Genomic DNA, 27,773 nt, shown 5'->3' on the forward strand with positions numbered 1-27,773 from the left:
TAAGATGTCTTGCAGGATAGAAGAAATTACTGCCTCTTCTGACTGCAGGCAAAAGTCATGCTCATGAACAATCTTGGTGTAATAGATAATAATATTCTTGTGGCTGTGATAACTTTTAATATATAATTTTGCTTGCATTTGTATACACACATATCATTCACTAAACACATCGTTGACACATGAGTAAAAATTAAATTTCCTTTTTATGTGAGATCTTAAACATAAGTACTCTCCAGTGAGACTGAAACAAAAGTTCTTAAAAAAAATTGACTATTCTCTTGACATTGCTCTTCTGTTACAAAAATAATTTTAAAAGGCTATCTTTGCCATCTTCTGTGCCAATGTACAAATTTCTTATTACTAATGAGTAAAAGAAAACATTCATACAAATTAATAATCAGAAAAAAATAAAAAGGTGTGATATTGGGAAGTTGTTGTTTAGCTATTACACAAACACCCACTGTATGCAGTTCAGAACTTGTAAGAGATTTGCTTCTGGCATTTGTATAACATAGAAGACAAGTGGATCAAAGAGGTTGACACTGTCAAAATTATGGGATTACAACTCGATAGTAAATTTACTTGGGAAGAGCATACCACAGAATTACTGAAGCACCTAATCAAGTCTGTATTTGCAGTGAGAATCATGTCAGATCTGGGAGATATAAATATAGAAAAAACTTGCATACTTTGCTTACTTTCTTTGTATTGTGTCATATGGGATCATGTTCTGCAATAAGTTGTCAATCTGAGGAAAAGTTTTTAAGAGTGCAAAAGCATGTAATAAGATTCATTTGTGGTGTAAATTCAAGGACATCATGTAGAAACCTGTTCAAAGAACTGGTTGTTCTAACCACTGCCTCTCAGTGTATTTATTCCTTAATGAAATTTGTAGCAAGTACTATTTTCAGCCAGTAGCTCAATACATACAAGGGGCAGCATGTAAAACCAACCCGCAAAGTCAACGAACTCTGTCACTGCTCTTCTGTCAAGTTTGAATAAAACTCCTCTAGGATACCCAAATACATGCTACTGTCCACTGTTGTCTCAAAGAATATGGGGCCCATAACGCTTGTGGTGGAAACAGCACACTGGACACCAATCCTCTCATTATGCAAGGGTATCTGGTGGATCTCATGTTGATTTTCTGCTGACCAATACCTATTGTTTTGGGAATTTATGGACCCAGACAGGTGGAACCACACCTTGTCACTCATTATGAGCCTTAAGGGGGCCCAAGACACCACTGGCAACATTTACCAACAGCCATGAACAGAAGTGCACTCTCTTCTGCAGGTAAGGCTTTGTCAGTTATGCAAAACACTTACCCAGTATAGTTTTAACTTCAGTCCCCTTAACACATGTGTGCAACTTCTCTCACTCGCATGAACCTGTTGACTCAATGTCCTGGTTGACTTATGACGACTTCTTTTCATTATCTCCTACACCTGCCTCTTTTATTAAGATGAGCAGACAGTTGGTGGACTGTTCCTGGGAGCATTTTGAACTGATCCTGTACACCGCTACTTTTCAGTCAATTCCTGTATGGCTTTTTGTTCGCACAGAGCATCCTGGAAATTTCTCCTGAAACAAATTCTTTGTTTTCACAAAAGATCCAGTGTAAATGAACACTTCAACAATGGCAACATGCTCAGTTAACGAATACAGCTTAATCACACACTCTTACTAGCCTGGCTTCACACAAAAAGGCTTACAATCTCCTGACAAATGAACAGAGAAGTGAGTATTATATTCAAATGTTTTATGTTATACTTGTTCCTTGCCCATGAGAATCATCTCATTTTTGGGTCTATGGAATAAAAACTGAATCTAATCTAATCTAAACTACTCTAAGCTAATGGTAGTAGTAGTTTCTGGAGAAACTTGAGGAACTCTTAATGTACATATGTATACCGAAATGGAAAAAATACAATGTTGTCATTGGAGGGGATATCAATTCAAGTTTTGATGTCCTGCAGGACAGAAAAACTGTGATAGAGCTCAAAAATTTGCTTCGACAATTTAATCTGTACTATGTTAACTGCAAACCTACCAGAGGCTCATCCTGTCTAGACAATATATTTACAAATATTAAGAGAAATTGTATGTCTACTGATGTAATTAATTTCCCTTTCTCAGACCATGATGCAGTATATCTTAGTCTTAATAATGTAACTTCAGACTGCACCAAACCAGAATCTAAAACTGTGATTACTAGACCAGTGAGCAGAGAGAGGATGGATAGGTTTAGACATGCCCTCACTTATTTCAGTTGGGACACATGTTTTATTAGGCTTCAACACTGTTCAGCTGATATTGTATTCACAAAGTTTTTCTCCATCTTTTTAAATGTATTTGAAAATAACATCCCTCTGAAAAAATGTACAGTGAATATTAGTAGTAATTACAAGAAAAGGAAAACGAAGGAATGGTATACTCCACAGTTGGGGCAACTGAAAAATACTGTTATACTGTATTCTAGTCTGTACAAAACCAGTAAATCAGAACTGTATAAAGACCTGTATGCTAAAGCTAAATGCAAGTATTGGAAGGCAATAAATGAAGCAAAGAAACTGCATAACATAGTAAACATTGAAAAATCTAACAATAAATGCAAGAAGGCCTGGAGTGTAATAAACTCCATTGCACACACTAAACACAAAGAGGAAATTGCCATTACCCCAGAAGAATTTAATAAATATTGCATTCAGTCCATTGAAGAAATTAGTAGTTCAATAATCAAACCACCTGAAAATGCACTTAGTATTATGGACAGCTGCTTTGAAAAGCTTCCCCCAAGCACCTTCACTTTCACAGAAGTGAGCCCAAATAATATCCTAAAAATAGTGAAAAATTTCAAACCTTCAGTTAGTGTTGATTACTATGATATGTCATGTAATTTGTTGAAAGATGTTATTGATTGTGTGATTTATCCTTTAACCTCTTGTGTTAACAAATGCCTAGTTGAAAGTAAGTTCCCTGACATACTAAAAATTTCTAGAGTTGTGCCCATATACAAAAAAGGGGAAAAGAACTGTCCTGCTAGATACAGACCTATATCCATAACCCCAGTTTTTTCAAAAATTTTAGAAACGATTATGTATGAGCAAGTTAGTGCCTACTTGGGTAAACTAAATATAATTAGAGATAAACAGTTTGGATTTAGGAAAGGTAAATCCACAACGGATGCAATGGACTCCCTCCTAAAATTAGTCCTAGATGTGTTCGAGGCTAGGGACTATGCCCAGGTTACATTTTGTGACCTGAGCAGAGCCTTTGACTGTGTAGAGCATGACACTGCGCTGAATAAGCTAGTTTACTATGGTTTTGATGACAACAGTATAAATATGTTCAGGTCTTTTCTAGAGAACCGTCAACAAGTTGTGTGCATTGGTAGGGAGAAATCAAATTTGGTTGATGTTAGGTACGGAGTGCCTCAAGGGTCGGTGCTTGGACCTTTACTGTTTATACTAATGATTAATGACCTGCCCTTATTCATAAATTCTCATACAATATTGTATGCTGATGACACAACTTTTCTACATAAAAGCTCTGATCTAGGTACACTGAAAACACTGACCGAAAATACCCTTGCTCAGTCCTCATTATGGTTCAAAGCTAATGGCTTCTTGCTAAATGAAAACAAAACCCAGACACTTTACTTTAGACTCAAAGAGATTCCTAACTACCAGGAATTACAAACTGTTAAATTTTTAGGTGTTACTATTGACAATAAATTGATGTGGGAACCACACATTAAAAATATATTGGCTAGGCTTTCAAGAGTTATTTTTCTAATTAGAAATTTAAAAAGACATGTTCCCAATGACTATGTGAGATCAGCATATTTTGCCTTCTTCCAAAGCATCATCTCTTATGGAATTTTACTGTGGGGTAGTAGCTGTCATGTAAATGACATTTTACTTTTACAGAAGAAAGTAATAAGAATAATAACGGATTCTGATTAAACAGAACATTGTAAACCTCTGTTTATTAAATTGCAGTGTCTTACAGTAGTAAACTTATTCATCTACAATGTTTTAATGTACATTAGAAACAATGTGTCTAATTTTGTGTTGAGAAGTGATATTCATAGCCATAATACTAGAAACAGAACATCTGTAGACGTACCATATCATATATTATCAAAATCGCATAACTCTTACCTAGTTCTTGGACTAAGGATGTTTAATAGATTAAGTGGTGACTTTAAAGAACTGTCTGTAAATATCTTTAAAGCTAAATTATACAAGCTACTAGTGAACAATCCATTTTACACCATTGATTAATTCTTTGGAGATGAAAATACTGTATTCTAACGTGTACCTGTTTATGTAAACCAATTTACATCGACATATTAGTTTATGTAGAAATATATGCTCTTGACTTTGTCTATTGCTGTAATCAGCTGAACAACAATAAAATTATTATTATTATTATTATTATTATTATTATTATTATTATTATTATTATTATTAATCTATCCATAGTTATTTCAGAAATGATTTCATCTGAGTTAGTTCTGATCGAGGAATCAGACATTGAAAATTTCCATCTATGGCTTGATCCCCACAGTAATATTTCCAACAAGAATAGAGGGAGTGTATGAATCTGGCAAAGCCCAGTATAAAGTACGTGCAAATCTTCTTAACCTTCTGGTGAAAAATAATAAAGTAAAATGAATGCAAATGAAAGTAGTACTTGCAAAAAGACACTGCTCAGTGAATAAAAGAAGCATTGTGCAGAAGATGGATATAATCATTTTCTGCATGCCATCTTTTATATGAATAGCAATGTATCCCTATATACACATTTATATTGCTTCCTGGATTATAAAATAGCAAGCTGGAACTACACCATCTGTCATGATTTTTTTCCTGTAAAAACTTAAATTGTTCTCTTTCTTAAATGTCATCTAAATAATGCCTATTCACATCTTATACATTCTGTTTATGCCCAAATCCTATGGTAATTTTTGATCCACTGACTGGAGTAGTGTATTTTTACTGGAAATGTTAAAGGTAATGAATAATTGAACCTATGGTAAATATGTGTAAGAGTAGATATGAGTTGAGCTAATAGGTAGCCTTAGAAATATTAACACTATCTACTAGAAAGATCAACATCCAGACTTTATGGTAGCATGTTTCAGTTTTTCTGAAACTCATTAACTTACTAAACAATTAATATTGAAGATCATACACATCCAAAATTTCTATTGTATTAGCCATATGATTGGTAGATTTCAGCTTTTACCACTATACTGTTGTTGCCCTAATTTTCCTTGGCTGAATGGGACCCTCCATTAATTAATTAAGAAGTTGCTGAAATTAACATAAATCATTATAAATCTAAATATTGCTGTCATACTTATAATCAGCGAATTCTCAGTGTAGACACACAAAATTTTCTGTCATTTTTTCTTTGTTAATTAACTGTTTATTTTGTAAACTAAATTATTATTTGAGAATACAGTTCAGTCCAGCAAGTAAAATATAACCTGGCAGTTTTTCAAACTGTTATGTAGTTTCCAAAATATTGAAATGTCCGTATGTCACTCTCTATAAGGCAAACCCCACCCCAAAATCTTCAATCCTGCATGAGCTAGCATATGAACTAAAACTATGTAACAAATCTGCTGTCAGCATTCATACACACAACATTAGTATATTGATGTAGGAGTAATTTCATATGTCTTATCACTGTGATCCACCTTGATCAAAGTGCAGTTCACACATATCAATCAACTGTAAAATAATGTTTCAAGGCTGTTGCCCTATTAATATTATGGTGATAATTACACAGTGTTAGCTGTATACATTACTGTGCATTATTATTAGGCAACTGTGTCCACTATCTGTTTTATTTGATAACAGCCTCGTAATGTCCATCTGTTAGGCTTAATGCACAAAAAGTGTGCTGCATCTGCCACTGTTAGTCTGATTAGTAAGACACTGAAAGTGGTTGCCTGTGAAAAACATCTTATGTGAGAGCTGAAACTGGTCGTCACATTGCTAATAGTGAAAATAAATGAGGAACAAGTCACATTAATTAAAAACTGTGAGGTGTATGTTATTGGAATATTTCCCATAATGCCAATTTTACAGTAATCCAACAAACTTTCTTCGATTAGGCACCATGAGGAGATAGAATTCGCAGTATCTTCTTTTCATTAGAAAGAAGCAACATATTTTTGTCCTAAAAGAATCTGACAAGCTGAAACCACAAGCCAAATTTTAACTTATCACATTCCATTGCCACACCATATTCTCTGCAAGGAGTAAAATGATCCCATCTGATGTTTATCCTTTAAAAATGGTAAAAGTAGTTTCTGATTTAACCATTGAAAAGGGATAACTATACTCAATAAAGATTTAATGGGCATGAAGGCTAGCATAAAAATTAATTTCTACTTGAAGAGTAAATGTCAGTGTTCACTTTTAGATGTGTTCCCTATACTAAATGTGTAATTACTGATTATGAGTAGAGAGGGATTAACAATTTAGGGGAATTTACAGATGAGTCCAAGGAAAGCAGAGCAGCAATGTAAGAATTGCTACATGTAATACAAAGTTTGTTTCAAAAGTTAGATTACATCCCTGGAGAAACCAGAAACTCTCTAGAGATTTTCAGTTGAAAGTGAAATAAAGACTTATAGAGTGACATTAATAATTCATCTTTCCCTTCCTCTCCTTTCTGTATCAAGATGTCTCATCTTGCGTAAAAAAGTATGCTATGATGCTGAACTTCCAAAATCAGAGTGTCTTGCTTTTGAAGGTGCAGAGAAAAAGCAAAGTATCTTAAAACAGTTTTTCTAAAAGAAGGAACAAAATACTATGAATTTAATTTTATTTGCATAATGCATTTATCTTCACAGGTAGTTGGCAGTGATTTATCATCACACTTTCTAGTCTTCATTGTATTTGAATGAACCTGTGGCTGTGGAGGCTGGAGATCCAGGATTTTAATTTCTCATTTCTAGTTTCAGCACTTATTACATGATGAAAGTTGATACCTTGTGCACTTATCTGAATTAGCTCTATCCTTTTCAAAATTTCCTTATTCATAGAATAATGTTGACAATTTCAAATTGTAATTTTGTGTGGACATTATTATTTTTATGGCTGAAGAAATACTGTGCAACTCTTTCCACAAAAAGAGTTTTCTGTGAAAGCTTTCATATGATATGCAACTAGGAAAGTGATGGTCAGTGGACATGTGGAGCAAAATCGGAATTTTTTTTATTTTAACACTCAAAAATTTAGGAAGTATAAAAAGTTTAAAATGTTAAGAACATTATGAGTTTTCAGTTTTTGTTAAATTTGTGAAGAAGTACACATAATGAGTGTTATAAATTTTTTTCCACATGGTAGTGCCTGCGTGTATTCACCCACCCACTCACCCCCCTCCCCTCCCCCTCCGCCCCTCTCCCACTCTCTACAGAGAGAGAGAGAGAGAGAGAGAGAGAGAGAGAGAGAGAGAGTGTACATACTTTCACTGTTTTGATTTTTTTAGGTTACCTCAGAAAATTTACCAAGCTATCGTTGTGAAGATCTAAATGAAGCAACAGATGACTGGTGTAATCAGAAATATGTAAAAAATCCATTAAATGAACAAGCCATTCCTGTTGAACACCAAAAACCACTCGGAAAAATCAATGGTTCTGCAGTACAAATTACTCCGCAGAGAGTGGAACTGAAAATGAGAATCGGTATGCACATATTTATGGTAGTAATAGCAGTAGCAGTATGGCAAAAGCAGCAGTAGCAGTAGCAGTAGCAGCAGTAGTAGGACTATTCATAGTAGTAGTAGTAGTAGTAGTAGAAGTTATAGTTGTAATATTGATAGTATCAAATGTACTCAGACTATAATCAACAAAAAAATGCACAATAGTTCAAGATTATCAGTCTTGAGCTATGAGACCATCATTAAGATGTCAAGCTAGAAGTAGATGATTAACAGCTATGTAACTGAATGAAGAAGAATGCTTAAAAAAGACAATAAAATAGTAGTTTACTGTTAAAAAATTAATATGTTAAATTTAACCCAACTAACAAGTAATAAAAATGACATTTTATACCACTTTAACAATTTTAATTCATTAATTCAATTTTTAACATTTGCTTCTCTTTCTTAATTTGTAAGTTGATTGTTTACGCATCCCTGAAAGTTATCCACTATGGTGATATGACACACGTTTTCTGGTGATTGTTGTAGAAAGTGATACTGGGTGCCTATTTCTTGTAAATTAAATTAATAATAAAGTTTTGTTTTACATATGTTCTTATTTATTATTTATTAATATTCATTTTTGTTTATGTATCAAGACATTTTATTTGTGGTCTTAAATAGCTTTAGCCTTATTAGGTAGTAGTGACTTATTAGTTAATATCAATGTAATAGAGGGAAACATTCCACGTGGGAAAAATATATCTAAAAACAAAGATGATGTGACTTACCGAATGAAAGCGCTGGCAGGTCGATAGACACACAAACAAACACAAACACACACACAAAATTCAAGCTTCCGCAACAAACTGTTGCCTCATCAGGAAAGAGGGAAGGAGAGGGAAAGACGAGAGGATGTGGGTTTTAAGGGAGAGGGTAAGGAGTCATTCCAATCCCGGGAGCGGAAAGACTAACCTTAGGGGGAAAAAAGGACAGGTATACACTCACACACACACACATATCCATCCACACATATACAGACACAAGCAGACATGTTTAAAGACAAAGAGTTTGGGCAAAGATGTCAGTCGAGGCGGAAGTGAAGAGGCAAAGATGATGTTGAATGACAGGTGAGGTATGAGTGGCGGCAACTTTAAATTAGCGGAGATTGAGGCCTGGTGGGTAATGGGAAGAGAGGATATATTGAAGAGCAAGTTCCCATCTCCGGAGTTCGGATAGGTTGGTGTTGGTGGAAAGTATCCAGATAACCCGGACGGTGTAACACTGTGCCAACATGTGCTGGCCGTGCACCAAGGCATGTTTAGCCACAGGGTGATCCTCATTACCAACAAACACTGTCTGCCTGTGTCCATTCATGCGAATGGACAGTTTGTTGCTGGTCATTCCCACATAAAATGCATCACAGTGTAGGCAGGTCAGTTGGTAAATCACGTGGGTGCTTTCACATGTGGCTCTGCCTTTGATCGTGTACACCTTCCGGGTTACAGGACTGGAGTAGGTGTTGGTGGGAGGGTGCATGGGACAGGTTTTACACCGGGGGTGGTTACAAGGATAGGAGCCAGAGGGTAGGGAAGGTAGTTTGGGGATTTCATAGGGATGAACTAACAGGTTACGAAGGTTAGGTGGATGGCGGAAAGACACTCTTGGTGGAGTGGGGAGGATTTCATGAAGGATGGATCTCATTTCAGGGCAGGATTTGAGGAAGTCGTATCCCTGCTGGAGAGCCACATTCAGAGTCTGGTCCAGTCCCAGAAAGTATCCTGTCACAAGTGGGGCACTTTTGTGGTTCTTCTGTGGGGGATTCTGGGTTCGAGGGGATGAGGAAGTGGCTCTGGTTATTTGCTTCTGTACCAGGTCGGGAGGGTAGTTGCGAGATGCGAAAGCTGTTGTCAGGTTGTTGGTGTAATGGTTCAGGGATTCCGGACTGGAGCAGATTCGTTTGCCATGAAGACCTAGGCTGTAGGGAAGGGACCGTTTGATGTGGAATGGGTGGCAGCTGTCATAATGGAGGTACTGTTGCTTGTTGGTGGGTTTGATGTGGATGGACGTGTGAAGCTGGCCATTGGACAGGTGGAGGGCAACGTCAAGGAAAGTGGCATGGGATTTGGAGTAGGACCAGGTGAATCTGATGGAACCAAAGGAGTTGAGGTTGGAGAGGAAATTCTGGAGTTCTTCTTCACTGTGAGTCCAGATGATGAAGATGTCATCAATAAATCTGTACCAAACTTTGGGTTGGCAGGCCTGGGCAACCAAGAAGGCTTCCTCTAAGCAACCCATGAATAGGTTGGCATACGAGAGGGCCATCCTGGTACCCATGGCTGTTCCCTTTAATTGTTGGTATGTCTGGCCTTCAAAAGTGAAGAAGTTGTGGGTCAGGATGAAGCTGGCTAAGGTGATGAGGAAAGAGGTTTTAGGTAGGGTTGCAGGTGATCGCCGTGAAAGGAAATGCTCCATCGCAGCGAGGCCGTGGACGTGTGGAATATTTGTGTGTAAGGATGGCCCCCTCGTACACCAACCTATTCATGGGTCACTTAGAGGAAGCCTTCTTGGTTACCCAGGCCTGCCAACCCAAAGTTTGGTACAGATTTATTGATGACATCTTCATGATCTGGACTCACAGTGAAGAAGAACTCCAGAATTTCCTCTCCAACCTCAATTCCTTTGGTTCCATCAGATTCACCTGGTCCTACTCCAAATCCCATGCCACTTACCTTGACGTTGACCTCCACCTGTCCAATGGCCAGCTTCACACGTCCGTCCACATCAAACCCACCAACAAGCAACAGTACCTCCATTATGACAGCTGCCACCCATTCCACATCAAACGGTCCCTTCCCTACAGCCTAGGTCTTCGTGGCAAACGAATCTGCTCCAGTCCGGAATCCCTGAACCATTACACCAACAACCTGACAACAGCTTTCGCATCCCGTAACTACCTACCCGACCTGGTACAGAAGCAAATAACCAGAGCCACTTCCTCATCCCCTTGAACCCAGAATCCCCCACAGAAGAACCACAAAAGTGCCCCACTTGTGACAGGATAGTTTCCGGGACTGGACCAGACTCTGAATGTGGCTCTCCAGCAGGGATACGACTTCCTCAAATCCTGCCCTGAAATGAGATCCATCCTTCATGAAATCCTCCCCACTCCACCAAGAGTGTCTTTCCGCCGTCCACCTAACCTTCGTAACCTGTTAGTTCATCCCTATGAAATCCCCAAACCACCTTCCCTACCCTCTGGCTCCTATCCTTGTAACCGCCCCCGGTGTAAAACCTGTCCCATGCACCCTCCCACCAACACCTACTCCAGTCCTGTAACCCGGAAGGTGTACACGATCAAAGGCAGAGCCACATGTGAAAGCACCCACGTGATTTACCAACTGACCTGCCTACACTGTGATGCATTCTATGTGGGAATGGCCAGCAACAAACTGTCCATTCGCATGAATGGACACAGGCAGGCAGTGTTTGTTGGTAATGAGGATCACCCTGTGGCTAAACATGCCTTGGTGCACGGCCAGCACATCTTGGCACAGTGTTACACCGTCCGGGTTATCTGGATACTTTCCACCAACACCAACCTATCCGAACTCCAGAGATGGGAACTTGCTCTTCAGTATATCCTCTCTTCCCGTTACCCACCAGGCCTCAATCTCCGCTAATTTAAAGTTGCCGCCACTCATACCTCACCTGTCGTTCAACATCATCTTTGCCTCTTCACTTCCACCTCGACTGACATCTTTGCCCAAACTCTTTGTCTTTAAATATGTCTGCTTGTGTCTGTATATGTGTGGATGGATATGTGTGTGTGTGTGCGAGTGTATACCCGTCTTTTTTTCCCCCTAAGGTAAGTCTTTCCGCTCCCGGGATTGGAATGACTCCTTACTGTCTCCCTTAAAACCCACATCCTCTCGTCTTTCCCTCTCCTTCCCTCTTTCCTGATGAGGCAACAGTTTGTTACGAAAGCTTGAATTTTGTGTGTGTGTTTGTGTTTGTTTGTGTGTCTATCGACCTGCCAGCGCTTTCGTTCGGTAAGTCACATCATCTTTGTTTTTTGACTTATTAGTTAGTTATTTAATTGGATAGATAAAAAATCTACTCACCAAGTGGCATCAGAACACACACATAAGGAGGGAGGGGCAGAGGGGAGAAGGGGGAGGTGCACAATCTGGATGGAGAAGGAGTGGTGTAGACAGAAGCTAGAAGGCAAAAGCTAAGGAGAGGCAGTGAGAACAGGTTAGTGCGGGTTTAGACCAGGGGAGTGCTGGTTACATTGGAGAGACAATTCCTATTTTGTAGTTCAGACAAACTTATGATGGCAAGTAATCTACTGTCTGCTCAAATGAATGGCCACTGCCAAACTGTGGCAAAACGTGAACTTGCCCATTCATTTGCCGAACATGCTGCACACCATGACAATAATGAGTACAATAGCTGCTTCAATATGCAGGCCATTTGGATACTCCCTTCCCGCACTGTTTTTCTGAACTACGCATTGGTAATTGGGTCTCCAACATGTCCAGTACTATCGCAGCTGCCTGGTCTAAACCTCCACTGACCTGTTCCCCCTGACTCATCTTATCTTTTCCTTTTTTCTCTTCTGTCAATGTCTGTCCTTCTCCATGCAGATAGTGCAACACCCTTCTCCACCACCCTTCCTTTCCCTCCCCCTCCCCTTTCTGCAGGTGCTCTCTCTCTCTCTCCTCTCTCACTCTCTCTCTCTCTCTCTCTCTCTTTCTCTCTCTCTCTCTCTTCCTCCCTCCATTTATTCTTCCCCCTTTTCACTTTCCAACCCTCTCCCTTCTCATTTTACTCCGTTTCTCCCTCTTGAGCTTCATCTTTCTCTCTTTCTCCCTCCTTCATTTTTCCCTTCCCTTTCCGCATCTCACTATTCCTGCATCTGTATCTGCTCTACCCTCTGTACTCTTCTTGTCTTGTTGTGCAACTGCAGAGTTATCTGTGCAAAGACCTTCCTCTTTCCTGCTACCTCCAGCTTGCATCCTCCTCTACCCCCACCCTATCTTCATCAGCTCAAGCAACTGCTTTCAGTAATAGAGCATCAATAATCAGTCGTACCATGGCCATGGGAGTGTATGTTTGGGTGTCTGTGTGGATGCATGAGTTAATCTGTATCCTTTAGCTAGACAAAGACCTAGTGCTCAAAAACTAGTGTGAACATTGTTTCCTGTTATGTGTTTCTGTGATCCATGCATCAATCTGTTATAGGTGAGTGGTTGTCTTCCCTATATTTTACACGTGATTGTAGTTTTCTGTGTCTGGCAACTTCAGATATACATGTAAGGTACCTAAGCCGAAAAACTCATTTATCATGTTAGTTAAGACAGCTTGAACCCTGTGTACTTATTACTTCTATACCTAAACTGAATCACCAAGACATGGCAACATACATAAATGAATGATTTTCGTATACGGCAGCTGTAAAGTCATCAACAGAATAGAAGTAATTTTAGGAGTATCGCAGGGTATTGGAACCCTTGCTATTCATGTTATCTATTAATGATCTGACAGACAACATTGATGGTAATCTCAGACTTTTTGCAGATGATGCTCTCATGTATAATGAAGTATTACTCGGATCTTGATAAGACTTCAAAGTGGTGCAAAGATTATCTACCTGCATTACCTCGAACCCCAGTCATGTGTTACATTCTGTACAACAGCCAGGCACATACTGATTGAACTGTTTGTATGCCCATAACATAGGGGTGATGAGGGGCTGCGGCAAGAAGGGTGCTATTGTGACAAATAGCTGCCGAGAAGCTGACTGGAAATGGTGGGAGTTAAAATAAGCCAGATGTATACAAAATACTATGGTATGACTGGTGGAGGGTTAAAGGGCACAGAAACATAAAATTATGGCTTCTGTCAACTCACACATATAGCTGGCTGTATCATTTTTATTGATGTGAAGCAGAGAATGGCAGGCTTTGTGTCCATTGACAGGATACTGGGAAAATGCAATAAGTCTTCATATAAGATTATTTCCAAAATTCTTGTGCAACCAGTCAGAGAATACTGTTCAAATGTTTGTCACCAATACCAAATAGGACTAACAAGGAATGTTGACTGATAAGTGAGCATCATAGAAATGCTGAAAACTTGAACTGGGAAATGTTAGAAGATGGACTCCAGTTAGCCTACAAAAGCCTGCCTACAAAGTACCAAGACCCAGAGTTAAGTGAGAATCTAGGATTATACTGCTACACGCTATGTGCCGTTCCCATAGATCAAACTCATTACGGGGCTCAAGAGGTTTTTAAGCAGTTATTCTTTCACTTCATTAAAATGCACTTCAGGCAACCATATTTAAAAACAATTATCGTGTACACTCTACCCTGAAAATTAAGCATGGAAATGGCAGGTTGCTACTATCAACATGGAGGAGGTGTTGAGTCACAGATAGGTCGAATGAAAAAGATTGCTGAAATTTTAAGCTTTGGACAAAGTCATACTTCTGAAACAGAAAACACACACACACACACACACACACACACACACACACACACACACACACACACACACACACACGTCCACTGCCTCTGAGTCTTGGACCTCAACTGTGACACTGTCTGACGTGAGCAACAGCCTGCTGGGGTGCTGGGGTGGGTAGTTCAGATAATGAGGAGGCATGGAGTGGAGGGGGGGGGGGGGAGAAGTAGAGAAGAGGAAAAGACTAGTATGAGCATTGACGGGTACAAGACAAGACTGAAGTGGGAGGTGGGAAGAGGACAAGTAGGTGGAGGATGAGGCACAGACTATGAAACAGTCATTAAAGTGAAGCAAATCATGTTGGTCTGCAAGTTCAACAATGGAGTGGTCCAGCTGTTTCATGGCCACATTTTGGTGGTGGCCATTCATGTGGAGAGACAGCATTAGTTGAATGAAATTTTCACTCTACAGCAGAGTGTGCGCTGATATGAAACTTCCTGGCAGATTAAAACTGTGTGCCCGACCGAGACTCGAACTCGGGACCTTTGCCTTTCGTGGGCAAGTGCTCTACCAACTGAGCTACCGAAGCATGACTCACGCCCGGTACTCACAGCTTTACTTCTGCCAGTACCTCGTCTCCTACCTTCCAAACTTTACAGAAGCTCTCCTGTGAACCTTGCAGAACTAGCACTCCTGAAAGAAAGGATATTGCGGAGACATGGCTTAGCCACAGCCTGGGGGATGTTTCCAGAATGAGATTTTCACTCTGCAGCGGAGTGTGCGCTGATATGAAACTTCCTGGCAGATTAAAACTGTGTGCCGGACCGAGACTCGAACTCGGGACCTTTGCCTTTCGCGGGCAAGTGCTCTACCAACTGAGTTACCCAAGCACGACTCACACCTCGTCCCACAGGCAAAGGTCCTGAGTTCGAGTCTAGGTCCGGCCTACAGTTTTAACCTGCCAGGAAGTTTCATATCAGCGCACACTCCGCTGTAGAGTGAAAATTTCATTCTAGAAACATCCCCCAGGCTGTGGCTAAGCCATGTCTCCGCAATATCCTTTCTTTCAGGAGTACTAGTTCTGCAAGGTTTGCAGGAGAACTTCTGAAAAGTTTGGAAGGTAGGAGACGAGGTACTGGCAGAAGTAAGGCTGTGAGGATGGGGCGTGAGTCGTGCTTGGGTAGCTCAGTTGGTAGAGCACTTGCCCGCAAAAGGCAAAGGTCCCGAGTTTGAGTCTCGGTCCGACACACTGTTTTAATCTGCCAGGAAGTTTCAGCTTGTTAGTTGTAGTTGTCATGCCTGTGTAGAAAGCAGCATAGTGGTTGCAGCTTTGTTTGTAGATCACATGGCTGCTTTCAGAGGTAGCTCTGTGTTTTATGGGAGGAGATGCCTGTGACAGGACTTGCATAGGCATAGTGGGAGGATGTATGAGAAAAGTTCTGCATCTAAGTCTGTTGCAGAGATATTAGCTGTGAGGCAAGGATTTGAGAGCAGGGGTGAGTAGGGATGGACAAGAACATTGCATAGGTTTGGTGGGTGGCAGAATACCACTGAGGGAGGTGTGGGATTGATTGTAGGGAGGATATGTCTCATTTCAGGGCATGACAAGAGGTACTTGAAACCCGGGCAAAGGGTATGATTCAGTTGCTCCAGTCCTGGCTGGTACTGAGTCATGAGAGGAGCACACCTTTGTGACCGAACAGGGGCTATATGAGAGGTGGTAGATGGCTGGAGAGATTAGGCATGGGAAATATGTTTCTCTACAAGTTTGGGAGGGTAGGTGGTCTGTGGAGGTTTCAGTGAGAACCTTAGCATATTCGGAGTGAAACTGCTCATCACTACAGATTTAACAACCATAGTTGTCTAGGCTATATGGAAAGGACTTCTTGGTGTCAAATGGGTGGCAGCTATCAGATTGCAGGCATTGTTAGTGGTTAGTAGGTTTGATATGAATGGAGTTACTTATATAGCCATCCTTGAGGTGGAGGCCAAATTCAAGGAAGATGGCTGTTGGGTTGAGGAAGGCCAGGTGAAGTGAATGAAGGAGATGGTGCTGAGGTTCTGGAGGAATGCGGATAGGGTAGGAGATTGTAAGCTTGGAGTCAGTCAGGCATTGGGAAAGGTAATGTTCAATAGCGGCAAGGACATAGACTTTTGAGATGTTAGTGTAGAGGCAGGTCGCATTGACAGTAATGAGCAGGGCTCTTTGTGGTAAAGCAGGGCTGACCAACAATTCGGTTCGAAGGCTGTGCCATGGCTTGAGGACCATCACACTCAGCCTGACTGGCATGTTTCCACCACTGCCATACCATGCTGTCTGGGCATGAGGGAGGAAGGGGGAAAAAACAAATGTGCCACAAGCAAGTGCACCTCACGCAGACACAGCTACCAACTCTTGGACCTTGGGCCAACCCGAAATGCTGGAGTCGACAGTCATGTGTGTGTGTGTGTGTGTGTGTGTGTGTGTGTGTGTGTGTGTGTGTGTCTTTTACTTATGAAGGCTGTGGCTGAAAGTTTTTATGCGAATGTATTTTAATTGTGCCTGACTGCAGCTTGACATGTCTTCTTTATGGCAAGTATAATCAGTCTAAACCTACATTGTTAAAACTTTCATTATTTTATTTGCTGATTTTAAAAATACTTATTTGTGATTTGCTCTTCTGCTGGTTTCTTCATAATTTCTGTTCATCATTACATGTAACAATGTCTGTTATAACAATAAAGAACTGCGAATTCTGCAATTTTCATAAATTATGTATATCTTTCTAGAAACTTAGCTGTAACAAATTTGTTACGAGTTGTAATTTTTATGCTCTCACTGCATAATTTTGCCTTCATTACATGAATTAGTACTGCAGCTATTAAGGATTTAATTTTTCAAATGAAGTACTGTGATTTCTGATTGTTTGTACCTTTCTTTAGGTGAGACACATACAGTTGAATTTCATTATGGTGTTGTGGAAGATTATCCAGTTGATCTGTATTATGTTATGGATCTCTCCATGTCTATGTATAATCATAAGAAGCGGCTGTCTGAATTAGGAGGTGCTCTGGCAGCAACTATGCAAAGTATCACTGAAAACTTCCGAATGGGCTTTGGTAGTTTTGTAGACAAAGTGGAATTACCATTTACAAGCACTGTTGAATCAAGGTATGGCTCGAAAGACTCAAACGTGAATGTAATACCTGTACATATTTGAATTCATTTTATGACCTCTTATTCTTTGAGTAGTATTCATTTAATTGTTTATCAGTATTTTTTATTTTTTTATAAATGTGTGCAATAAGTGAAGAAGGTGGTATTGAGAGCATATTTGAGGTGATATGTTGGGTACATTTGTATTGTAATACATATTTCCAATAGATTGTTCATGGAAAATCAACCAATGCTTTACTGCAAAAGTATATGTTTTATTCTAGAGTCACAATTTGTTTATTTTGCTGAATGGCTACTGGTTTCGACAGACAGTACCGTCTTCAGGACATCCTTTGCCATGCAATTGTCACACTGGCTTCCCAAGTAGCTATGTCAAATATCATTTTACAGTTAATAGTATTCCGAGCAGTGTAAATTGTATGCTGGGGCTCTCATTGAGGTTATATCATACCTTCTCCACGTGGTGTCACAGCTCATCGACCAACCATGGCCGTGGTAATCACCCCACATAGGTAATGTGCAATTGTGAAAGGCTGCATTCATAGGCTTTAATATTAGGTGACCGCAAAGGACAACAAATAAACTTGCTGTCATGTGTACGTTATCATACTGCGTGGCACTGTAATCCAATTATTATATTCTGAACCCAATGATGCTGTATGTCTGTAAGTGATGAGACAATATTATGGAAAGGGTAGTTGCTAATTACCATACAGCGGAGATTCTGAGTCGCAGATAGGCACAACAAAAAAGACTGTCACAAAATAAGCTTTTGGCCAACAAGGCCTTTGTCAACAACAGATGACAGACACATGCACACGCGCGCATGTGCCCACACACCCACCCACCCACACACACACACACACACACCCACACACACACACACACACACACACGTGGCTGTAGCTTCTGGTAGCTCCACCCACCCACCCACCCACCCACCCACCCACACACACACACACACACACACACACACACACACACACATGTGACCGTAGCTTCTGGTAGCTCTTTGTGATAGTCTTTTCATTGTGCCTATCTGAACTCAGCATCTACACCATATGGTGAGTAGCAACTATCCTTTTCATAATAATGTTACACTCCATCCTGGATTTTCCATTATAAGTGATGAGACAATTTGGACTCCATAGTTACTTTGTGCATCCACAAATTAAAAAAAAAATAAGTCAAGTGCATTTACATATCATGGTGCTAGGGTCCCTATCATCTTAAAATCAATTATATATCAACCATTTAAAACTTAGTAAACAGTAGAAAAAATATATCTAAAAAGAAAGATGATGAGACTTACCAAACAAAAGCGCTGGCAGGTCGATAGACACACAAACAAAATATACACACAAAATTCAAGCTTTCGCAACAAACTGTTGCCTCATCAGGAAAGAGGGAAGGAGAGGGAAAGACGAAAGGATGTGGGTTTTAAGGGAGAGGGTAAGGAGTCATTCCAATCCCGGGAGCGGAAAGACTTACCTTAGGGGGAAAAAAGGACAGGTATACACTCGCACACGCACACATATCCATCCACACATACAGCACAAGCATTGATGTCTGCTTGTGTCTGTATGTGTGGATGGATATGTGTGTGTGTGCGAGTGTATACCTGTCCTTTTTTCCCCCTAAGGTAAGTCTTTCCGCTCCCGGGATTGGAATGACTCCTTACCCTCTCCCTTAAAACCCACATCCTTTCGTCTTTCCCTCTCCTTCCCTCTTTCCTGATGAGGCAACAGTTTGTTGCGAAAGCTTGAATTTTGTGTGTATATTTTGTTTGTGTGTCTATCGACCTGCCAGCGCTTTTGTTTGGTAAGTCTCATCATCTTTCTTTTTAGATATATTTTTTCCACGTGGAATGATTCCCTCTGTTATATTCATATTAGTAAACAGTAGGATATATTAAATTAACTACCATAATTTTGCACACAGCCATATTGTATAGGTTATATCATAGGAAGGGGGGAGAAGAGAAGCAGACAAGGGGAGACAAAAAAGAGGAGTGATATATTGAGATTAGTAACAAAGTCAGTAAGTAAATTGTGTATTGAAGGTGTATCCAGTAAGTAACACGATGTGGCATTCTTGTATCCATTTTGTGAAAATTTCTAGAATTGCTTTTCCCTCAGCTCATTTTTATCATTGAGTACCTTATCTGCTCTTCTCTTGATGTGACTGTAAATTTCCACTTCCTCCAAGATGTTCATAGTGGGCCTTTAGAGCAATATGCAAAATTTCAAGATTATTCCATATGTCTTGTATTACATGCTTATTTTGGATGAGATGTTTACCAAAAGTAGATTTTTCCTTAGTTGTCTCTATAGAATGCTCCTTGAACCTTGTCAGAAAGTAGTGTCCTGTTTGTCCAATGTAAAAACTATTACACTCTTTACAGGGAATTTGACACACCTACTTGGGAAGCCAGTGTGACAATTACATACCAGAGGATGGCCTGAAGATGATACGTGTGCCAAAACCAGTAGCCAGTCAGCAAAATAAATATATTTCAATTATAGACTGAAGTATATACTCTTTTGATATTGTAATACAAATATAATTAAATTAATTTTTATAATATGTTGGGTTAACTTGACTGAATCCTCATGAACACATAATACAACAAAATAACTAAGCTGTCTTGGATCTGAGAATCTGTTATGTTTCATTAGCAGAGAAGTATTGTTTGACAAAGATTAGTATTTGTCAATTTGTGATCTGATTATCTACCAGACAGCTGTTGTCTTATTTTTTGAGCGTGAAATGTAGGTATTATTATGATGACTTTTAAGTTGCTGATTATTTGGTTGCATTTTTTCCCAAAATGTCTAAATTGTGATATAGCATTATTGTATTTTAATGAATGATTGGAGTATTGCTTTCTGTCTACTGGAAGTTATAATGACTTTTGCTATCCAACATTTATTTTTGTCTATATTACTCTTGTATTCTGTTGGAAACACTATATGAAAATAATGCTGCTAGACATTGTAGAAGCTGTCTCATATGCTATTTACTTCATTTTTTTTGAAGACATCCTCCTACATTTCCATTGATTGCTGAAAATTTAATTCTCTGGGTTTGTCGTCACTACACTCTTTCTGTTCAGTTATTTTAGTTGTTGGCCTCCACTTTTTGTCAACGTTTTTAGTAATGGACACAGGCTGAGCTTTGTGGCCATTGTAACTCATATTTATTTTGTTACTGTTGTATTGAGGTCACACAATCTTCTAAATATTTTGTCAACTGCAGATTTACTTTCAGCTGTTATTCTAAATGGAGAGTTAACTGCTGATGTCTGCATTTAAATCTCTACAGATAACCAGTTAATATCTCATTACATATTATTAAGCAGCCTTTTAAAATATGCAGTGAATATTTTCAAGTCTCCAAACATTAAAATCTACCAAATCAACTATAAACAGTTCAAAATCTTTGGCCCTAGCTAAGATTTGATGTTTTCTATTGCTGTAAATTCCAAGTATTCTTCCACAAAAGTAGCTTTTCCAGCCCTACTTATTTTTGCTTCTACAATAAGAATTGGTGAGTTTATATCCAGAAATCACAGTTCACATAATCTGTTTTTGTTTATGCAGTGTTTGGTTACACATATTTAGTTCACAATTCACTAATTCAAATTGTACTTATTTTGCAGAGACTGAACATTGTGATGTAGTATTTAAACACATTGGAACATTTATTTGTAGATGACATATTATCATTAATACTAGTTGTTTCTGATGGACCACTCAGTCTAAAAATGTTTTCTCCTATTTATTTTGGTGCTACAAGTTACCAGAAGATTTTGTAGTTGGTTATATTACATTTTCTTGTCACTGCTACAACTATATTGACATCTATACTCTGAAAACCACTGTAAGTGCATGGCAAAGAAAATATTCCATTGCACCAGTTATTAGGTTTTCTTTCCATTCCAGTCGCATATGGAGCAAGAGAAGAGTGATTGTTTAAATGCCTCTGTGCATGCTGTAATTATTCTAAACTTGTCCTCACAATCCCCATGTATTCTACATCTACATACAGACTCTGCAAGCTACCATACTGTGTGTGGTGGAGGGTACCCAGTACCAATACTGATGATTTCCTTTCCTGTAACATTCGCAAATAGAGCAAAGGAAAAAGACTGTCTTTATGCCTCCTTATGAGCCTTAATTTCTCTCATCTTCATAGTCCATACACAAAAAGCATGTTGATGACAGTAGAATTGTTCTGTAGTTAGCTAATGCCAGTTCTCTAAATTTTCTGAATAGCATTTCTTGAAAAGAACGTTACTTTCCCTCAAGGGTCTCCCATTTGAGTTCCCGAAGCATTCCATAACACGTGCATGTTGTTTAAACTTACTGGTAACTAATATAGCAGTCTGCTTCTGAATTACTTTGATGCCTTCCTTTAATCTGTCCTGGTATGGATCCCAAACACACAAGCAGTACACAAGAATAGATCACACTAGTGTCCTATATACAGTTTCCTTTTCAGATTAACCACACTTTCCCAAAATTCTCTCAATAAATCAAAGTCGACCATTCAACTTCCCTACCACAATCCTCACATGCTCATTCTATTTCATATTACTTTGCAGCATTATGCCCAGATATTTAAATGCTGTGACTGTGTCAAGCGGGACACTACTAATGCTGTGTCCAAACTTTATGCATATGTTTCTCCTACTCGTCTTCATTAACTTATGTTTTTATATATTTAGAGCTAGCTCCCATTCATCACACCAACTACAAATTTTGTCTAAGTCATCTTGTATCCTCCTACAGTCACTCAACTTCGACATCTTCCCATACACCTCAACATCATTGGTAAACAACTGCTGATTGCTGCATACCTTGTCCACAAGATCATTTATGTGTATAGAAAATAATGACAGTCCTATCACACTCCCCTGGAGCATTCCTGTTGACATCTTGGTCTCTGATGAATGCTTACCTACAAGGACAACATACTGGGTTCTATTACTTAAGAAACCTTCAAGCTACTCACATATCTGGGAACCTATTCCATATGCTCGTACCTTCATCAACAGCCTGCAGTGTCACACCATGTCAAATGCTTTCCAGAAATCCATAAATGTGGAATATACCTATTGTTTCATTCATATTCGCAGTATATCATGTGAGGAAAAGGCAAGCTGAGTTTCACACTAATATCACTTTCTAAAACAAATCTGATTTGTGGGCATATGCTTTCTTGACCTCATGGAAATTTATTATATTCGAACTGAGAATATGTTCAAGAATGCTGTACATAACCGATTTTATGGATATTGGTCTGTAATTTTGCAGGTCCATTCATTTAGCCTTCTTATACACAGTAGTGCATTTCTTTCCAGTCACTTGGGACATTGTACTGGGTGAGAGATTCATGATAAATGAAAGTTAAGTAAAGAGCCAGTGCTGTAGAGTAATCTTTATAAAACCAAATTGGGATTCCATCCAGACCTGATGACTTATTTGTTTTCAACTTGTTTCTCTATGCCTGTGATGCTTATTACTATGTCATCCATATGTGAGTCTGTTCAGTGGTCAAACAATGGTATGTTTGTACAATTTTACTTCATGAATGATTTTTTTAAGGTGAAATTTAAAACTCTGGCTTTTGTTTTGCTATCTCCTACTGCTACACCATATTGGTCAACAGGTTACTGAATTGAAGCCTTAGACCAACTTAGTGATTTTACATGGGACCGAAATTATTTTGGGTTCTTGGACAGATCTATTGCTAAGGCATGATGGTGTTAGATGCTGTATGCTTCACTTATAGATCTTTTCACAGACAGATGTATCTCTACTAACAATTGCCTGTCCTCCTTTGTGTGTTCTCTTTTGAACTGAAAGTGCAACAACCTTTGTTTCCTCATCATTTTCTGAATTTCATTGTTAAACCATGAGGGGTCTTTTCAGTCCTTTAGGCACATACATCTTCACACCACACTTTATGATCTATTTAAACTTTGCTCATAATTCCTCTGCATCTATCTTATTGGAACTAAGTGATGTCAATTCACTGTCTAGGTGAGACACTAACAACTGCTTACCTGCTCTTTCTAGCAGAAACACCCTCCCAGCTTTCTTGAATGACTTATTAACTTTCACAACCATGGTTGCTAAAATGACATCATGATCACTAATCCACATCTCTGTACTGAAGCTGTCAATAAGTTCTGGCCTGTTTGTAGCTACTAAATCTTAGATATTTCCATTGCTTGTGGTCTGCCATACTAGCTGCTCAAGACAATTTTCAGAAACGTGTTCACAAGTACTTTGCAAGACTGTCTGTCAATAGCCTCCACAATGAATCCGTGGATGTCCTACTCTGTACTCAGTAGGTTAAAGTTGCCTCTAACTGTACTGCATTATTTGGGTATTTACTCACTACTGACCATAGACTATCTTCGAATGACTCTAGAGCTGTCACAATGGATTTGGATGGCTAATGAAAACATCCAAAAACTAACTTGTTTTAAACTATACCTGTTGTTCACAACAAATAACTTCACTGTCACACTCATCTTTGACCTCAGTAGAGACAGTATTTGTGTCAACTGCAACAAACACTCACTATTCTGTGGCATCTACTCTGTGTTTGCAATAAATGTTGTATGACTCACTAAATATCTCAGAGTTTCCTGCTTCAGTTTTCAGCCAGCTCTCGGTCCCAAGAATAATTTGTAGAGTCATCATTTAAAGCCAGTTCTTGAAACTTTGCCAGTAGGCTTTCTTTGGATAGTTTATGTCTATCTGCCAACTCAGTTTCTTCAGTATCTCTGTGACACTCTTCCTTGGGTCAGACAAATGTGTGACCATTTGTGGTGCCATTCTATGTATACATTCAATATCCCCTGTAAGTCCTATCTGGTATAGGACCCACACACTTGAACAATATTATAGAATGAGTTATATGAGTTTTTTTTAAGCAATCACCTTTGTAGACTGATTAACAGTAAAATCAGGCTTTTTCCAGATGATGCAGTTATCTGTATTACAGAACTATCTAAAAGAAGCTGCAAAAGTATTCAATTAGATCACAATAAGATTTCAAAGTGGTATAGAGATTGACAATTTGTTTTAAATGTTCAGAAATGCAAAATAGTGCACTTCACAAAACAAAAAACGTATATCCTGTGACTATAATTTCAACGAGCCACTGTTGGAATTGTCCAACTCGTACAAATACCTGGGTGTAACACTTTGTAGGTATATGAAATGGAATGATCACATAGTTTCAGTTGTGGCCAAAGCAGGTGGTAGACTTTGATTTATTGGTAGAATACTGAGGAAGTGCAATCAATCTACAAAGGAGACTGCTTACAAATTGCTTGTGTTACCATTTCTAGAATATTGTTCAAATGTGTGGGACCCATACCAGATATGAAGAACAGGGGATATTGAACATATACAGAGAAGGGTAGCATGAATGGTCAAGGGTTGTTTAAGGCATGGGAGTGTGTCACAGAGATACTGAAGGCACTGAAGTGGAAGACTCCTGAAGATAGATGTAAATTATCCTGAGAAAGCCTATTAACAAAGTTTCAAGAGCCTCCGTTAAATGATTACTCTAGAAATATACTAAAACCCCCTATGTATCACTCACTTAGGGATCTTGAGGATAAGATTAGAATAATTACTGCACACACAGAAGTCTACCACCTGCTTTACCCACAACTGAGGCTATGTGATCTTCCATTTTATATCCCTTCAAAGTGTTACACCCAGGTATTTATGTGAGTTGGCCAATTCTAACTGTGACACATTGATATAGCATAGGTTACTACATTTTTTCATTTTGTGAAGTGCGCAATTTTACACTTCTGAACATTTAAAGTAAGTCACCAAAATTTGCAACACTTTAAAATATTGATCAGGTCCGTCTGAATATCTATGTAGCTTCTTTCAGACAGTACTTTGTAATAGATAACTGAATCATCTGCAAAAAGTCTGGGGTTACTATTAATATTGTCTGTGAAGTCATTAATACACAACATAAACAGGTGGGATCCCAACACACTTCCTTGGGGCACACAAAAATTTACTTCTATGTTGTTGTGGTCTTCAGTCCAGAAACTGGTTTGATGCAACTCTCCATGCTACTCTATCCTGTGCAAGCTTCTTCATCTCTCATTACCTACTGCGACCTACATCCTTCTGAATCTGTTTAGTGTATTCATCTCTTGGTCTCCCTCTACGATTTTTACCCTCCACGCTGCCCTCCAATGTTAAATTTGTAATCCCTTGATGCCTTTCCTTGAGGAAAGAGCATCAAGATAAGAAACATAAATAACAAAAATCGAGCAGTGGAAACTCCAGGTAAGAAAATCAACAGTGTAAGGAAAGACAGATTGCTACTTACTGTAAAGAATACACATTAAGTTGCAGACAGGCACAATTGAAAGACACTTGCATAAAGCTTTCAGCCACAGCCTTCATCAGTAAAAGAGCGACAGCCCCCCCCCCCCCCCCACACACACACACCCCTCATGCAAACATGACCACCAACTCCAGCATCTCGGGCCAGAATGCAGCATCATGTGGGATGCAAGCAAATATCTGGAGGGGATGGAGAAGCTGAAGGGGTAGTAGTGCACAGGTGCGGAGAAAGACGATCACTGTCTGGTAGAGTGTGCAGGGAGTAGACTGCCAACAGTCGCAGCATCAGGAGGTCATGGGGCAGGGAGGTGAGGAAAAAAAGGAGCAAAAGAGGAGAGGAGCAGGGAAAGATGTGTGGATGCATTGGCAGAGGGCCGCAAATAAACTGGGTGGGAGATGAGAATCATCTCCTCCTCTTTCTCAGCTCCCCTAAATTGAATATTTTTTTGTGGCACATCCTGGTGAAAAGTTTCATCCCCTCCCAATTCTCATCTCCAATCCTATTGATTTGCAGCCCCCTGCGAACACATCCACCCATCTTTCCTTGCTCGTCTCCTTTTTTGCTCTTTTTTTACTCCATCTCCTTGCTCCACAACCTCCTGATGCTGTGCCTGTTCACAGTTTGGTCTCTGCATACTCCACCAAACAGTATTCATCTCTCTCACCACCCATAAATTACTATGCCTTCCCTTCCCTGCCCCCTCCAGATTGCTTCTTGTATCCCATGTGATGTTGCATTTCAGCCCAAGATGCTGGAGTTGGCAGTCATGTGTTCATGAGGTGTGCTTGCTTGTTGTGTGTGAATGGTGTTTGTCTCTCTCTTTTACTGATGAAGGCTATGGATGAAAGCTTTACGTGAGGGTCCTTTAATTACGATTGCCTACTACTTGATGTGCCTTCTATATGGGAAGTAGATTAGATTAGATTAGATTTACTTTCATTCCGATTGATCCGTAGTGAGGAGGTCCTCCAGGATGTGGAACATGTCAGAAAAACAACAATACATGACAAATATTTACAATTAAAACAAATAAGCTAATGTACCATTCCACAGGTCCCAAGTGGAATGATCGTCATTTTTTAATGAACACTAAGAGTAATTTTACAAATACTAATGCACTGAATTTAAAATAAAAAAGTTTATTTATTTATAAGGTAATACAACTACTGTAATACTTATTTACAATGAACACATTACTGCACTGAAATGGTGCAGAAGTTAGATTATACTAACACACACACACACACACACACACACACACAAATTTTCAATGAACACATTACTGCACTGAAATTGTGCAGAAGTTATGTTGTACTTATATACAAATCAGTTGGTTTTACTAAGAAATTCATCAATGGAGTAGAAGGAGTTGGCCACCAATAAATCCTTTAGGCTTCTCTTAAACTGAATTTCATTGGTTGTTAAGATTTTTATGGCTGCTGGCAAGTTATTGAAAATGTGTGTTCCTGAATAATGCACACCTTTTTGTACAAGACTAAGTGACTTTAAATCCTTGTGAAGATTATTCTTATTTCTAGTATTGATTCCATGAATTGAGCTGTTGGTTTGAAAAAGTGATATATTTTTAATGACAAATTTCATTAAGGAATAAATATATTGGGAAGCAGTAGTTAGTATCCCTAGTTCCCTAAACAGGCTTCTGCAGGATGTTCTTGAGTTCACACCACATATAACTCTCACTGCACGTTTTTGTGCCCGGAAAACTTTAGCTTGGCTTGATGAATTACCCCAAAAAATAATCCCATATGACATTATGGAATGAAAGTAAGCATAGTATGCCAGCTTTTTCATTTTTATATCCCCTATGTCTGACAAAATTCGCATTGCAAACAGAGATTTGTTAAGACGCTTCAGCAGTTCTGTGGTGTGCTCCTCCCAGTTGAATTTATTATCAAGCTGTAATCCCAAGAATTTAACACTGTCCACTTCTTCTATCTTCTTGTCATCGTATGTTAGACATATACTCTTGGGACACCCCTTACAAGTTCTGAACTGCATGTAGTGTGTCTTTTTCCTACATTGTTGAAACAACAGTTATAGTCGCTTCGCTGAAAAA

At 39.1% G+C, this 27,773-nt stretch overlaps 1 protein-coding gene across 3 annotated transcripts in view; it reads left to right on the forward strand.

The window, feature by feature from the left end:
* Window positions 1-27,773, forward strand: part of LOC126235981 (integrin beta-PS-like) — a 251,926-nt gene that overhangs the window by 13,196 nt on the left and 210,957 nt on the right. For all 3 annotated transcript variants that reach the window (XM_049944961.1, XM_049944960.1, XM_049944963.1), the window contains exons 2-3: window positions 7,516-7,711; window positions 17,062-17,290. In XM_049944961.1, the coding sequence (XP_049800918.1) occupies window positions 7,516-7,711; window positions 17,062-17,290 (425 nt within the window). The remainder of the gene's footprint in view (window positions 1-7,515; window positions 7,712-17,061; window positions 17,291-27,773) is intronic.

The sequence above is a fragment of the Schistocerca nitens genome, chromosome 2 (assembly GCF_023898315.1).
Source record: "Schistocerca nitens isolate TAMUIC-IGC-003100 chromosome 2, iqSchNite1.1, whole genome shotgun sequence".
Lineage (NCBI taxonomy): Eukaryota > Metazoa > Arthropoda > Insecta > Orthoptera > Acrididae > Schistocerca > Schistocerca nitens.